The sequence below is a fragment of the Oreochromis niloticus genome, unplaced genomic scaffold (assembly GCF_001858045.2).
Source record: "Oreochromis niloticus isolate F11D_XX unplaced genomic scaffold, O_niloticus_UMD_NMBU tig00006667_pilon, whole genome shotgun sequence".
In the NCBI taxonomy this organism is placed as follows: Eukaryota; Metazoa; Chordata; class Actinopteri; order Cichliformes; family Cichlidae; genus Oreochromis; species Oreochromis niloticus.
In genome coordinates, this window is record NW_020328116.1 from 14,561 (window position 1) to 28,004 (window position 13,444).

The 13,444-nt window shown below is 43.0% G+C and overlaps 1 protein-coding gene across 5 annotated transcripts; it reads right to left on the reverse strand.

Moving 5' to 3' along the window:
- Nucleotides 1-254: 254 nt before the first annotated feature.
- Nucleotides 255-12,333, reverse strand: LOC109200501 (uncharacterized). Of its 5 annotated transcripts, none has more exons than XR_002060669.2 (3): nucleotides 11,899-12,333; nucleotides 9,866-10,072; nucleotides 255-934 (listed from the first exon to the last, which is right to left on the reverse strand). XR_002060669.2 is itself a non-coding variant. In XM_025904744.1 (2 exons), the coding sequence occupies exons 1-2, from the start codon at nucleotides 9,288-9,290 to the stop codon at nucleotides 765-767; spliced, it is 1,719 nt and encodes a 572-aa protein (XP_025760529.1). In that variant the 5' UTR covers nucleotides 9,291-9,854; the 3' UTR covers nucleotides 255-764. The 5 variants fall into 5 exon arrangements, 2 of the variants coding, with proteins under 2 accessions (XP_025760529.1, XP_019211635.1); XR_002060670.2 differs by having other exon boundaries at nucleotides 255-941; XM_025904744.1 differs by lacking the exons at nucleotides 9,866-10,072; nucleotides 11,899-12,333 and adding an exon at nucleotides 7,742-9,854.
- Between the last annotated feature and the right edge of the window lie 1,111 nt (nucleotides 12,334-13,444).

Sequence of the window (13,444 nt, forward strand, 5' to 3'; positions counted from 1 at the left end):
ACCTCCTGAGCTACAGCCACCCCTAAAATATTAAATAATCTAGAAGCATGAAATACATGTCTTTCAGGTTCTCATCTTCTCTTTTTAGTGTTGGTCTTATCCTGCATGAATATGCTGAATTTCAAAAAGAAAAGAGAAAAAACAAGAGATCTGGTGCGATTGTCTGTAGGATAATTTCCAAATGTCACATAACGGCTATAGGAAGGATGTAGAGACTAACAGAGAGATAATTAATAAGCCGATGCTTGAAATAAATGAGGTGGTAGGCAGTTTGGGAGACGTGGGATTGCCAGTGTTTACAAAGCTCTTGCAAAAAATGTTTTTTTTGCTGCCACCCTGACCAGCAGGGGGAGCTCTAACAGAGACAAAGTAACACCATTACCCTTATGTTCTCAAAAGTCACACCAGACTTAGATTAAGTTTAATCACCTCAAAGATTCAGTGTTATGGCCCGTCTAGGCGCGGCCAGACCACAACATAAAGGGTGATCCATCCCCGTCCAACCCCAAGCAGCACGTCACACACTTAATATTTTGTGACAGTGATTTATTTACAATGAGTGCAGTTAAACAAAGGAAGGGAGCATATCATAACTTCAGGGTGAACCCAAGGCCAAAACAACAAACAAAAGATAGCCTATCTCAGGAATAAACACAACTTACCTACTCAAAAGAACTAAACCAAACGACAATCACTTTCCTCCCTACCTAACAGAAACAGGAGAAAACTGATCAAACAAAAAGGCGGTCCACCCCTACATGCTCTTACATTAACCAACATAGTAACAGTGACACAGTGAACGGTCTGCCGGTTGGGTTGGGCCGAGGATGAATGAATGGCAGTCCCTGGTGGTCTCTTCTCATCCGCTGCCTCCCGGTCGTCAGCCAATCGGTGCGAGCCATCCACCCTGGATGCACCAACCACGGAGGAGCACCTGCACACTCAAATTTGCATATGATTACAATCCCAGTCGTAACACCCCCTTACCCAAGAATTAACATTACCACCAAAATGTTTAATTCAAGGAGAAAGTGCCCTAGACAGAGTATCAGCCAACACATTCTCTTTCCCTTTCTTGTAACTGATCTCCAAGTTAAAATCTTGCAGTAAGAAGGACCAGCGCATAAGTCTTTGGTTGGAATTGCGCATTTGGGAAAGAAACACCAGTGGGTTGTGGTCGGTAAACACGTGCACGGGCAAAACACTTGACCCAACATAGACCTCAAAGTGCTGTAAAGCAAGTAGTAAGGCAAGAGCCTCCTTTTCAATGGTACTATAATGGGTCTGGTGTCTGTTAAACTTTTTCGAAAAGTAGCAGACGGGATGATCTACGCCACGACCATCTTCCTATAATAAAACAGCGCCTGCACCACACGCGCTGGCATCTACTTCTAATTTAAAAGAGCGCTCAAAATTCGGCGCAGCTAGCACTGGTGCACTGCACAACAATGCCTTGGCAGACTCGAATGCCACCTGACATGCTGGAGACCAAATAAAAGGCTTTAAAGGGCTAACAAGATCAGTTAGGGGACTAACCACATCAGAGAAATTTCTGCAAAACCCTCGATAAAAACCAGCCATTCCTAAAAAGCGACGCAGAGCTCTTTTTGTCTGCGGGACAGGAAAATCAACAATGGCCTGTACTTTCGCAGTCACAGGGCGCACTTGCCCCTGTCCGACCTGTTTCCCCAAATAAGTAATGGTGGCTTTCCCAAACTCACACTTAGAGAGGTTTAATGTGAGAGAAGATTCGCAAAAACGTCTGAACACCTGAGAGAGCGTTTCTAGATGTTCTGACCATGTTGGAGAATAAACGACAATGTCATCCAAGTATGCCTCACAGTTTTTCACTCCACACAATACCCTCTGCATTAGACGCTGGAATGTTGCAGGTGCGTTTCGCAACCCGAAGGGCATTACAGTATATTGGAGGAAATGATCTGGAGTTACAAAAGCGGAGACTTCAGAAGCTCTGGGGGTTAACGGAACTTGCCAATACCCTTTTAACAGGTCTAATTTAGTGACAAATGTAGCTGAGCCGACACGATCAATGCAGTCCTCCATTCTGGGAAGAGGAAAGGAATCTGGTTTTGTGACTGCATTAACCTTTCTGAAATCGGTACAGAAACGTGGGGTGTTATCAGGTTTCGGCACCAAAATGCAGGGCGAACTCCACGCACTGTTACTGGGCTCAGCTCACCCATGTTTAACCAGGTACTCTACTTCCTGTTGCATTAAAATCCGCTTGGTTGGATTCACTCTATAAGCGTGTTGTTTTATTGGCTTATCAACTTCCACAACAATATCATGAAACAGCACAGACGTTTGCCGGGGATGGTCAGAGAAAATCAGCAAATTAGCTTCGATCAGATCACTGATATCTTTGCGGGCGGAACCTGACAGATGCGACAGAAAAGATTCTAAGTTTCCTAACACTTCTGAGTTTCGCAAACGGGCAACAGGCATACAACCGCTCTTCTCAATCAAGTCATCATCTTGCAAAACATACAGTGGTGGTGCCGAACACACAGAGACAGGCGCTATGGGTGAGGTTTTTTCAGCTGCCGCATCCTCTCTAGAAGCATAGCGTTTAAGCATGTTAACGTGGCAAACCCTCAATTTTCTCCTTCGATCAGGAGTTTTTACTGCGTAGCTAGTGTCACTAATCTTTTTGTCCACCTCATAGGGACCGGAAAACTGAGCATGGAGGCTAGACCCGACTAAAGGAAGTGTTAAGTATTTCACTATAAGCAAAGTCATGTCCAAGTGACGAGATGACGTCAGAGAGGTGCGTGCCTGCGTGCACGAGATTGTTTTCTCTTGTGAGCATGCGCAATAAATGGCCAGTGTGGTTCCCAGGCCAAAAGGAAGATGGCTATCGTTATTTTCTCTCCGTGAATATTAAGCCACTAAAGAGTGCAAGCTAGCCACTTTGGAAAAGGTTTACACGCAAGACTGCTGTAGTAATGTCTATCGCTACAGGTTATGGGCCCAGTCATACCAGCCAAAGGTGGTTTAAGCTTTTATTCGACGGCGATGAGAAAAACTACGAGCTCTGGGAAACGCGGTTCCTCGCGCACATGGAGTTGCGCGGCCTCGGTGCTGTCCTGCAGCAGGAAGCAGAGGACGACGAGGATGCCCGCGCCGAAGACGAAGCGAAGAACGGGGAAGCATACGCAGAGCTGGTACAGTGCTTGGATGACAAGAGTTTGTCACTGGTCATGAGAGATGCAAGAAATAACGGAAGAAAAGCGCTGGAGATTCTCCGCGAGCACTATGCAGGAAAAGACAAACCACGTGTCGTAAGTTTATACTGTGAACTGTCCTCCCTCCAGATGACTAGTAAAGAAACAGTAACTGACTATATTATCAGAGCAGAGACTATATTCACGTCATTAAGAAGGGCTGATGAAAATATAAGTGATGGACTCCAGATAGCCATGGTAGTAAAAGGGCTACCTGATTCATATAAACCCTTTGTCGTGCACATCACTCAGACAAATGACACGGTAACGTTCAGCGAGTTTAAAACAAAACTGCGGAGTTACGAGAGTACCGAAAGATACGGGAGGAGTGACGTGAGTGTAGAGGAGGACAACGTGATGAAGACCATCGGCGGGACAAGGTCGCGGGGAAGACAGAGAGGAAAGAAAGTGGACATGGCTACTATCGAGTGCTACACCTGTGGTAAAAAGGGACACATGGCCAGGACTTGTCTTGCAGATCCCCAGTTAAAGAGAGAGGAGCAAAACTGGGGCACACCACAACGAGGAAGAGGACGCGGTCGTGGACGAGGACGTGACTACATGAATAAAGCAGAGGAAGAGGCTACATCCTTTTGTTTCTTTAAAATGAGTGACTGTCCTATGCAACAAGAAAAGAAAAGTCTTTTAGTAGACTGCGGTGCCACCACACACATGATTAACGACGCCACAAAGTTCAAGACAGTGGACAAGAACTTCAAACCAGAGAACCACGTGATCGAACTTGCAGATGGAACCAAGGTGAAAGGAATGGCGAAGATGAGGGGCGACGCAGAGATCTACATCCTGGACAGCGAGGGACGGCAGGTGAAAACAAGGCTGAAGCAAGCACTCTTCGTCCCATCGTTTCCTCAGAACATTTTCTCAGTTAAAGCAGCAACAGCCAACGGAGCCGAACTCCATTTCAAGAATGGGGATAACTGGTTATTCCACAAAAATGGAACCAAATTTGAGGTGAAGGTGTACGGTAGGCTGTATTACCTGAACACTGTAGAAAATGAAAATGTTGATGAGATATATGGTTGTCATGATATTCAGACCTGGCACAGAATACTTGGTCATTGTAACCTAGATGATGTTGCAAAACTTGAAAAGGTGGTTAAAGGCATGACCATAAAAGGAAAACAGGAAGGGTCCAACCAAAACTGTGAAGTTTGCATACAGGGAAAATTCACACAAAACAGAAACAGACAGGCAGATGCTAAAGCTAAAACTATACTGGAGCTAGTACACACAGATTTATGTGGCCCTATAGAGCCAGTAGGCAAAGATGGGTACAAGTATGCGATAACATTTACTGATGATTACAGTGGAATGATTTTTCCGTACTTTATAAAAGCAAAGAGTGGCACAACAAAAGCTACAGAAAAGTTCATTGCAGACGTAGCTCCATATGGAAAGATAAAATGTATAAGATCCGACAATGGTACAGAGTTTACCGGGCAACCGTTCCAAACTTTACTCAGGAGTAATGGGATAAGGCACGAGACTAGTGCACCCTACTCACCACACCAGAACGGAACTGCAGAAAGAGGTTGGAGAACCTTATTTGAGATGTCACGATGCATGCTGTTGGAGAGCAAACTCCCAAAGCATTTATGGACGTATGCTGTGCAAACAGCTGCCCAAATCCGCAACAGATGTTACAGTAGGCGACTGGAACAGACTCCTTACTGTGTATTCACTGGAAAAACACCTGACCTATCAAACATGAAGGTATTCGGTTCTGAGTGCTACGTGTACAAACAGGATAAAAAGAAACTGGACTCTAGATGTGAAAAGGGAATTTTCTTAGGCTATGACAAATATAGCCCAGCCTACAATGTCTACTATCCTGAAGTAGGAAAGATCCAAAAACACAGGCTGATAAAATGTCTTACTAAAAGTAGTGCAGACAGTCAGACACAAACAGATTTTGACGTCAGAAATGTTTTTGAGATCCACAAAAATACACCACCAAACATGGTTGACCAAAATGAAGTAGAACCAAAGGCGAGTGTAGAACCAAACCTAGATGAGTTTACAGGGGCAGATTCAACAGAAAGTACTCAGGAAGGAGAAGAAGTGAGATATCCTACAAGACAGAGAAAAGCTCCAGAGTATTTAAAGGATTATCAATGCAAAACTGAGTGTGACAATGATGATGATGAAGGTGTAGACTATTTCTATAAAGTGGCTTATGGGGTGCCAATAACATTCAAAGAAGCCATGGACTCTAAAAAATCAAAAATGTGGAAAAATGCCATGAGAGAGGAAATGAACTCTTTAAAGGAAAATGAGACTTTTATTTTGATGCCGCTGCCAGAAGGTAAACAAGCAGTGGGAGGCCGTTGGGTGTATGCAGTAAAGGAAAGCCCAGATGGATCTGAGACTTACAAAGCAAGGTATGTTGCAAAAGGATATGGACAAAAAGAAGGGATTGACTATAAAGAGACTTTTTCACCAACAGCGAGTATGACGTCTGTTCGAGCTTTGATGCAGGTGGCGGTGCAGGAAGACCTCACACTGCACCAAATGGACGTAAAGACTGCTTATCTCCACGCTCCGATGGACTGTGAAGTTTATGTGGAGCAACCAGAAGGTTTTGAGGTAAAATCCAAGACAGGAGAACACTTAGTGTGTAAACTGAACAAGTCACTGTATGGTTTAAAACAGTCGGGACGTAACTGGAACTTGTTACTGCACGATTACCTTGAAGAGAATGGTTTTGTCCAGAATGATGCTGATCATTGTGTCTACAACAGAGGTTCTGAGAGTGGGAAGGTCATTCTATTAGTGTGGGTAGATGACTTGATCATAGCAGCAAGTGACAACACCTTACTCAGGGATGTGAAAGAGGTGTTAAAGAAAAGGTTCAAGATGAAAGACATGGGTCCACTTAAACATTTTCTAGGCATCGATTTTTCACAGGGTGAGGGAGAGATTAAAATGACTCAAAAAAGACATATTGAAAAGGTGCTGACAAAATTGGGGATGTCCGATTGTAAACCGAGATTCACGCCAGGCGAGCAAAAGTTAAGTTTTGACAGTGAAGGAGAGATCATTGATCCTACAGGGTACAGAGAGATGGTGGGAAGCTTGATTTACATTATGACATGCACCAGACCCGATCTAAGCTGGATCGTTAGTAAATTATCACAACATCTTGCGGAACCAAAACAACAGCACTGGTCTGCAGCAAAACATCTATTGAGATATTTGAAGGGTACTAGAGACCAAGAGCTTCACTATCACAAAAGTGAGAAAGGTCTAAAGCTTGAAGGGTACAGTGATGCTGACTGGGCGTCAGATAAAGATGACAGGAGGAGCACAACTGGATACTGTTTTAGTCTAACTGAAAATGGTCCAGTTATATCCTGGAAAAGCAGAAAACAGTCAACAGTAGCTCTATCTACGTGTGAGGCAGAGTATATGGCGCTGGCTGCTGCTACCCAAGAAAGTATGTATCTTGTACAACTACTTAGAGGAGTAGATAGTAGAGAGCATGTACCTGTTAAGATATATGAAGACAACCAGGGGGCGATAGCTTTATCAAAGAACCCGGTATGCACACAGAGGAGCAAACACATAGATATAAAGTTTCACTTTGTTCGATCTGCGCACACTGAGGGAAAGATATCTATTGAGTACTGCCCTACTGAAAATATGATAGCTGATGTTCTTACTAAGTCAGTGACAAAGGTCAAGTTCGAGAGTTTCAAGGAGTATCTATTTGGAAAATAAAATGGATCAGCACAGAGAATCCTAAAAAAAAAAAAAAAAAAAAAAAAATGAACAAAGGAGCGATGCAAAGTTTTTTTTGAGTATGGCCAGTATTGAAAAATATATCTGTATATTTTTTTTTGTTTGTTCTATTTTCTATTACAGAGAACAACGAACATGTCTTTGAGTGGGAGTGTTAAGTATTTCACTATAAGCAAAGTCATGTCCAAGTGACGAGATGACGTCAGAGAGGTGCGTGCCTGCGTGCACGAGATTGTTTTCTCTTGTGAGCATGCGCAATAAATGGCCAGTGTGGTTCCCAGGCCAAAAGGAAGATGGCTATCGTTATTTTCTCTCCGTGAATATTAAGCCACTAAAGAGTGCAAGCTAGCCACTTTGGAAAAGGTTTACACGCAAGACTGCTGTAGTAATGTCTATCGCTACAGGAAGCAACACCAGAACCTTTTCACCAGGAGCAAAATGTCGGACCACCGTCCTTTTATCATACCGGGCTTTCATGTTGCCTTGGGTTTGTTCCAAATTTTCACGGGCCAGCTGACATGCCCGGAAAAGACGCTCTCTAAAACTGCAAACGTAATCTAACACATTATGTTCGGCTTGATGCGACTCTGATAACCACTTTTCTTTAAGCAGTCGCAGGGGACCGCGCACAGTGTGTCCAAAAACTAAGTCAGCCGGACTAAATCCAAGGGATTCCTGGGTGGCTTCTCTAACAGCAAAAAGCAGAAGTGGAAGTCCCTCCTCCCAGTCTTTACCTGATTCAAGGCAGTATTTGCGCAACATGGTTTTTAGGGTTTGATGAAATCGTTCCAGTGCACCTTGACTCTCTGGGTGATAAGGGCTGGACCTTTGATGTTTAATTTTTAACTCCTTCAAAACCTGGGCAAACACCTTTGACATAAAGTTTGTTCCCTGATCAGTTTGAACAACTCTGGGTAACCCAAAAGTTGAAAAGAATTTTGTGAGGGCTTTCACAACGTTCTTTGCCTTTAATGTGCGTAATGGGATTGCCTCTGGAAAGCGAGTGGCAGCGCACATTACAGTTAATATGTACTGGTGGCCTGATTTCGATTTTGGCAACGGGCCCACACAGTCCAACAGAACCCTCTCAAATGGCTCACCCAACGCTGGAATAGGGTGAAGAGGCGCTGGTGGAATCGGTTTATTTGGCTTTCCCACTACCTGGCAAGTATGACATGAGCGACAATATTTCACCACATCCGATTTTAATCCAGGCCAAAAGAAGTTACGTAATACACGGTGATACGTCTTCTTGACCCCAAGATGTCCAGCTAAGCTGGCATCGTGCGCGAGACTGAGAATCTGGAGTCTATATTCCTTTGGCACCAGTACCTGATTTACTCTGTGTAGATCAGTCGAGTCAGGAGACCAAGACCGCAAAAGCACACCGTTCTCAAGGAAATATTTTACTGGCGCTTTAGATGCCTCTCTGTCCACAACAGAGGAAAAACAAGGCACCAGTGAAGGGTCACCCTGCTGCGCTTTGATCGACATTTCTCTGGACATGTTTAAGCTTTGATTAATGTCTTCAGGAATCATTTCTGGAACATCACATGCTGATATTTTCACAGACTCAATGGGTGACACAAAAGAGTCGTCTTCATCAAGCGTTGCCATAAACGACCCCGACAAGTCCACCATCTCACCCATTTTACGAGCCTGCGCACGAGTAATTGCGCACGCAGGAAACACCTCTGAAGCGGGTGAGCCTGAATCAGCAGCGAGGGCAGGAACATCAACGACTTCTGGCGGGGGAAAAACATGCCCACCAGCTAGATCATTACCCAGAATGAAGGAAACTCCTTCAATTGGCAATCGCTGGCGCACGGCGACTTTAACGTAGCCCGACACTAACGGCGAATGCAGGTGTACCATATGCAGAGGGGCTTTGGTCACACTCATTTTTATTCCCCACACTAGTATGTCGGAACCACAGGATGTTTTCTCAGATAAAGGCAGTACAGACTCTAGTAAAAATGAGTGATACGCACCCGTATCTCTCAGGATTGTGACTGGCACTTTATCATTTTCTTCACCTGTCAACGAAACAAAGCCGCGTGACACAAATGGTAGAAACTGCGGGTCGCTGTCAGTTTTCGGGTTTTGTTCAGCCTCCATGCGCACCTTTGGCGAGCAAGCGGTTTTAATCAAACCCACGCCTGCAGGAGATTTAGCGCCCCTCGCTTCTTTTCTCTTTAATACCGGGCACGCAGCAATTAAATGTCCTGAGTCCTGACAATAAAAACATTCGCGACCGTTTGATTTAGCAATAAACGCAGGCATATTGTTACGCACTGCTTTTGGTGACCTTTTTCGTTCAGAGAAAATTTCCGGAAACGAATTCTGTGCACAGAACACACTTTTGTGCGTTAAAACAAACTCGTCAGCCAAAAGTGCTGCGTTGGTGAGAGATGAAACCTTTTGCTCGTTTAAATAGGTCACTATGCGTTCTGGCAAACATTTTTTAAAGTCCTCCAGCAAAATAAGAGTTTTCAACTCTTCCACGGTTTTAACTTTACATGAACAACACCATTTCTCAAATAACACATTCTTTTCTCGCGCAAACTCAACAAAAGTCTGGTTAGCAGTTTTATTAAGATTCCTAAATTTCTGCCGATATGCTTCAGGGACAAGTTCATATGCATGCAACACAGTTTTCTTAAGAGTTTCATAATCTAAACTCTGCTCAATAGACAGGCTTGACCACACTTCCTGGGCTTTTCCCACAAGCTTACATTGAAGTAAGAGGGACCAAAACTCCTTCGGCCACTTCAAAGCAGCGGCTATGCGCTCGAATGCTCTAAAATAAGAGTCTACCTCAGACTCACGAAACGGGGGAACCAACTTGATGTGCTTACTTATGTCAAAGCTGGCAGAAGAAGAAGCACTTGTGCTTGATGACGTCGGGGAAACACCAGCTGAGCCCTTTTCAAGCTCAAGAGCCCTGATACGGAGATGCATAGCCTGCACCTCCAGCTGCCTGTTTCGGGTCTCCACCTCTCTTATGCGGAGCGTGAGGCGCAGATCCTCAGTGGACGTACCTTCACTGGATTCAGAAACCCGACCTTAAAAAAACAAAACAAACAAACAAAACACACACACACACACACACACACACACACACACACACACACACACACACACACACACACACACACAAGAACAACAACAACACAGAGAAGAAGAAGAGGGGGTATAGTTTTACTATGCATCATAAAAACGCAATCATGCATCTTCCAACCGTATCTTTCTGTTCTGGCTTTAGAATCATTGGTTGTTTACTGATCCGTACTTTGGGAGTCATACTGTTGTGATACTGGGGAGAAAAGAGTAAGGTTTGATAGACTAAACCATTACACACAAAACTTCAAAACCCTAAAGAGTGTGTGAGACTGCTAGTTGTGTGGTTCAGCAATAAACTTATCTACAAATGTGTTAGTAAAGAGTGACGTGTACTTCTGTCACATTAAGCAACGGTTTAACAAATTTCACTCCAAACTATAAAAGGAATCTGAATTTTAATAGAACATAGTAGTGATGGATTAAGTGCAGGAAACACTAGTATAAGGTGTCTATGGAACAAATCTCCTTCAGTGTTCAAAATGACCAAAGTGAGGACTACAAGCGTTTCTCTCAGTTGGTTGTGTTTAGGGAAAAAGCAGCTAAATACACTGAGACTGCTCCACATTGTTAGCAAGTTAACTCTGGATATCTGTGGGTTTGTCAAACTTGGAGTGAACAAAAGCAGAAAAACAGTAAAAGATGCAGACGGTGAAAGTCTGGTTTATTTCATGAACACAATGAAACATTTTACAGTCCACAGAGCAAAGTAGCATACATGATAAATAGATACACATAACACGACCTGTGAGAAGTAAAACTCATCGTCTTACCACATGTTATATTCTGTAAACTTAAAATAAACCACAGAAATTAGAGTTTAGTGTTTTAAAGTCATCTATTAAAAACACGAGTCAACATTACTGAAGTGACACTTTAACGATGCTTCATATCACAGTCTTTATGATGATAAAACATGTTCTCTCATTAGTAGATGTCTGCGCTGTCACTTGTCATGAAAATGTCCAGAGCCTGGGTTCAGCTTCCTCTTCAATTACCATTGATCATTAATAGGGCCCGCAAAAGATTTGTCACATTATGCCCATAAACAACATGCTTTATAGAAATCATTGTGACACAAAATATTTAGATTCTTGTTTCACAATGTGCATGAACTCAAAATCTTTAGAGTTTCATATTTATAAAGTATCGCAAATAATACATTTATACCATTGTATGAGCCACACTTCTTGTAAAAAAATGATTGGAAATGCGTTTGAAAAAGCTCCTGCTGTGACCTTCCTTCTGTGAGGGCACGCACACTCACACTCACACACACACTCACACACTCACACACGCACACACACACACACAAACACACACACACACACACACACACACACACAAACACAACTGTTCCTCAGGCCTGACTCTGGGATCCTCTCGTACTCGCTGTCACTTTCATCCAGTTCGCTGTCCTATATTGAAACAATGTTAGGGTCTGATGTTGGATCAATGTTAAATTCTGATTCTGATTTTCCACCACGTTTGCAACCTTGGATAATATTGAAGCAACAATAAAATCATCATTAAAAACCAACAGGACTTCACAGGTATTTCAATCAATACTAAACCACTGCAAATTACCATCAATACCTGTGAAAAAGACAATTGTGTATGATATAAAAAAAGGATAACCATTATCTGTTAAGCATTATGTTACAATTTAACACAATGTAAAATTGTAACATTGTAAACATAATGTTACAATTTTACATTATGTTAAATTGTAACTGTTAAGGGTGGTGAGTTAGCGAACCCAGACGCTGACCTCTCGTTTAAGTTGAACAGTGTCTTTATTTACAGTGAAGCCAAAACCAATCCACAGTTATCCACAGTGCAAGTCCCTTCAGTGCTCCTCTCCCCGTCTCCCCTCGTGTGTCCACAAAACTCCAGAGAATCAGTGAAGTCTCCCCTTCTGTCTCGTTCGCTTCCAGGCTTGGTGCAATACTCCAGCGCTGTCTGTCACTCAGCCACACCGTTAAACAGCCCTGCCAACGATGGTGGATAATTGGCAGTAGCTGGCGACAAATCGGTCGCAGGTGAGGCAGCTCAGAGCGGCAGCACTTCCGGGTCTGAGGTCTTCCGTTGCTACGCGACCGCGTGACAATCGCAGCGGAGCCGGAGAAAAAGCAGAGCGAGAGAGAGGAGAACAAACACACACACAGGTCGACCGGTCGGGGCACCGTCCGACTCTGACAGTAACATAATGTAAAATTGCAACATTGTAAACATAATGTTACAATTTACATTATGTTAAATTGTAACATAATGTAAAATTGTAACATTGTAAACATAATGTTACAATTTTACATTAAAATTGCAACATTGTAAACATAATGTTACAATTTTAAATTGTAACATAATGTAAAATTGTAACATTATGTTTACAATGTTACAATTTTACATTATGTTAAATTGTAACATAATGTAAAATTGTAACATTATGTTTACAATGTTGCAATTTTAATGTAAAATTGTAACATTATGTTTACAATGTTGCAATTTTACATTATGTTACAATTTAACATAATGTAAAATTGTAACATTATATTTACAATGTTACAATCAGTAGCGGTTTTAGATACGGGCGACACGGGCAGTTGACCGGGGCGCATCCTGGTGGGGGCGGCATCACGGGCATCGGCAAAATAAATAAATAAATAAATTGCTCATACTCATGCTGCCCCGACATCAGCCAGCGCATATTGGGAATGGCATAGGCACCGATCGGTTTTCTATCGCCCATTTGCTGGGAGTAAGGGCGCCCTCCGTTTGCGAGGTGCGCCTGCTTCTTGCAGCACAGGGAGGAGAGGGCGGGGCGGCGGGGGATTCTCTGGCTGACTGGAGCAGCATCTAATAACCAACTCGCAAAATAAACAAAATTAAAACAAACCAACAACACGAAAACACCAGACATCATGATACAGACTTATAATTTGCACTGATGTTTTTTCGAAATTCTATACCTGAAAAGTGAGCGCGAGAGCTCTCGGTGCGCCTGCGCGCTGCTGAAGTCAAAGTAAACTTTATTGTCATCTCCGCTACATACAGTCCAGTATGTAGAGAGACGAGACGACGAGGCTCCAGTTACAGCAGTGCAAGTAAACAAACAACAAATATAAGAAGAGTAAGAAAATAAATATATACTTTAGGATTCGGGGTAAAGGGATCAATAACAATTTAAAATGTATATATTAAGCACCCACAGTGACACAGGTGTCACTGCCCCTTTACACATTGAGGACACTTTCTGTTAATGTTTCAGAATTGACTGTCCCATGGTTTTTATGACGGTAAAAAATGGTCTGGGCTCT